Here is a 3,080-nt window from a genome sequence, read left to right on the forward strand (position 1 = left end):
GCTGTAGTCATAGCAGATATTACCCCAGGAAGAACCATAGATTCTAATGATGCCAGAAGTGAACAAAGTTGACGTGACATTGTTACGGAACAGTACCAGTGAAGTAAGCAACTTATCTTTGATAATAAAGAGAAAAAACCTTCCTTAATTTTAATGATCACAATTCAACTTGCAAACAACACAAAAAGGTATTATTACAATCTTGTTACTATAAAATTTTTAACATAGCTATTGCTATTATGTGTACATTAAACTAATATTACTAATACATCATGACATTTAGCTACCACTATTATTATTATAATTACTTACTATTCAGCATAACTTGAGAACAAACGCTTTTCGTCGCAGCATATTTAATAGAGAGTGAACTCTCACCTACAATAATAATAGAAATACAAAGTGAGGACAAATAATTTTACAATGAGAGGACAAGTATTAGAGTAATATAGTATATAAAAATAAATTGTGATTATAATTGACAAAAGGTACCATTTGGCAGATTATTAAATTCAGCATTATAATGGAAAAATATCAACCTGTGTGTTTTTTTAGAAAATAATTGTTTGCAGAAGTTATATAGTAAATTTTTGCACCTGTGCAAAAATTTTTTTATCAATCGAGCACAGAAAAGTCGGATTTTTCTGCTATAAAAATGAATTTGATTATCCACCATAAGGTACATGTACCTTTTGTCAATTATAGTCACATATTACACATTAAATATATAATAAATTAGGAGGCACAACTAACCACATATAAGACTGATTTGAGACGAGCAGTTAGATATTGACTGAAGTGGGCAAGCATTAGTATCACCAAAACAACCAGTCCCTGAAACACTGTACATATCATTACTCCACACTGGCTGACTCAGATTATAACGACTAAAATACCAAAAATAGCAATCAACCACTAACTCAATATCATATAACACTTTATTTTGGTGGTGTTTAATTTTGGGAATTTTGCTATAAATTGTAATTGGCAGTTTTTAATTGGCGAGTTATTGCGTATATACACATGCATTACTGAGCAAGCGCATTAATGATTGGCGGTTTTAATATTGGCAAATCTGCTTGCAAATGTACAATCGCTAAAATAAAACTCCACCAAATTAAAGTACTATAAGGTACATTGTACATGTAACTTACGAAGAGGAAGTATACGAGACACAAGTATCATATCCTAGTTGCCTGCAGAGTGTGTTGGCATCAGTAGAATCAAACCCATTGTTACATATTGTTCCCCATTGTCCATTACAGTATAGCTCAACACGACCTTCATTAGAGTAATACCCTCCCTGTAGACGTATCATTCCAAGGAATGGGTTATCCCATATCTTAGTGCTAGCTAAAGAAATAGATTATACTTATTGAAATGATTATTGTATACATGTAGCTTGTAATCTTGAGGGGGAAAATATGGCGTTTTAATAGATATTCACCAAAATAAATCTGCCATTTTGAGTCATTCCATGCATATTTGACAAATTAAATTTAGCCAAACACACAATTTTTTGTCAAAATTTACTCCCTCCAAAAATTACGGGCTATAAGGTAATTATTAATTTATTAGAGACTTACAACATTGGACTATTACATCATGACTATTGGAGCTGCATTGATGATCAATCTCAGTGGAATAGAAGCACTGAGACACAGAGAGATAATAACCGCCACAATCTAAGCCTTGCCATACTGTAGGTAGATAATCTGTACCATATCTGTAAAAACAGACTTTAGTAATTTATTATTATTATTCTTTGTTTTTAATATTATTAAAATAGAACAGTTAAAAAATGCATATACTTAAATGTAGAAAAATACAATTAGTACAGAATTTGGGATGGTAAGTAAGTTAGGATATACTTATAATAAGCTATTGATTATCAAGATGTACTGTATAATCTCACCCCATTTTGCATAGTAAAAGTTGTAGCAAAACATAAGAAAAAGTAATTATCATCAATATAAAATTTCACCAATTACTTTTCCACAGACAAATTTGCCTAATATTTCTCTCATATAATAAAATTTTGTAAGGTAGATCAATTTCAAAAATTATGAGGAAAAATAAGTACACATTGAAGCATTTAGGCTAATTTATAATGGCCGAGATTAAAGTCTACAGTAAATTTAATTAGTATAAAATACCAGCAATTCGAATAATTTACATTGTGTTCTGCCCAGAGGTAGAATCATAATAAGAAATCTCTGAATCAAATCCTAACTGATGACATATGACAACGGCGTCAACATAATTAAAGTAAGCATCATTACAGATGTTACCCCAGCCATTGTAATAGACTCTGACTATCCCGGATGAGAAAGAACTCGATGTGGAATTAAATCGAGATAAAATGACTGTTCCATTAATCTGGCCTAAAAAGATATTATATTAAATCTATAATCACATGAGGAAGTCAAATAAAATGACAGGTGTGTATTGAGAGAATGAGAGTGCAAAGATCAAGTTAAAAAGGATGTCAGTACTATTAGTCTATTCCACTCTCTCATCACTTTTATAAATTGCAATTTACATGGTATTACTTCATAACGTACTATAAGGAATGTAAAGTTTATGTATTTAGTACATTTATATACATGCACACTCAAACACAATATTATTGAAGTAAGTATATATACTAGAAAGAATGTAAAACATATCCCCATGTACATGTAGATTTATACTTAATTTATTTATTGTTTTTGAGCACTACCACAGATCCTACCAAAACTTTATACAATTACTCATTCTTCATGTTCATTATTTCAGCAAAGGCATTCATGCATAGAGTGAATGCCACGAGGCTAAAAACAATTATTTTAATTACTGCTAGATTATCATTATTTTCGAGGTAATCAAGCTTATTCGTCCCTGGAACCAAAATCTATGCTGGACGAAAGCTGGAACAAAGCAGCTACGTCTTACACTCACCACTAGTAATCCGGCTACAGCAGAGCCAGAGAAGAAGGAGAGGGAGAAAGAGACAGCACTTCGACATTCCTTCCACTGTAGTTTAATTAATAGTTTTATGACAAAAGATTACTAAAATCTCGTCATTAACCTTAATATAA

At 31.2% G+C, this 3,080-nt stretch overlaps 1 protein-coding gene across 1 annotated transcript in view; it reads right to left on the minus strand.

Moving 5' to 3' along the window:
• Positions 1-312: 312 nt before the first annotated feature.
• Positions 313-3,080, minus strand: part of LOC105315446 (neurotrypsin-like) — a gene marked incomplete at its 3' end in the record, with an annotated part of 3,989 nt that continues 1,221 nt past the window's right edge. Inside the window, exons 2-6 of the mRNA XM_011410099.1 lie at positions 2,177-2,384; positions 1,587-1,726; positions 1,155-1,353; positions 754-887; positions 313-378 (exon numbers count right to left, since the gene is read on the minus strand). Coding sequence (XP_011408401.1) covers positions 313-378; positions 754-887; positions 1,155-1,353; positions 1,587-1,726; positions 2,177-2,384 — 747 coding nt within the window. The remainder of the gene's footprint in view (positions 379-753; positions 888-1,154; positions 1,354-1,586; positions 1,727-2,176; positions 2,385-3,080) is intronic.

Source organism: Amphimedon queenslandica, unplaced genomic scaffold (assembly GCF_000090795.2).
Source record: "Amphimedon queenslandica unplaced genomic scaffold, v1.1 AMPQUscaffold_10207, whole genome shotgun sequence".
NCBI classification, from domain to species: Eukaryota; Metazoa; Porifera; class Demospongiae; order Haplosclerida; family Niphatidae; genus Amphimedon; species Amphimedon queenslandica.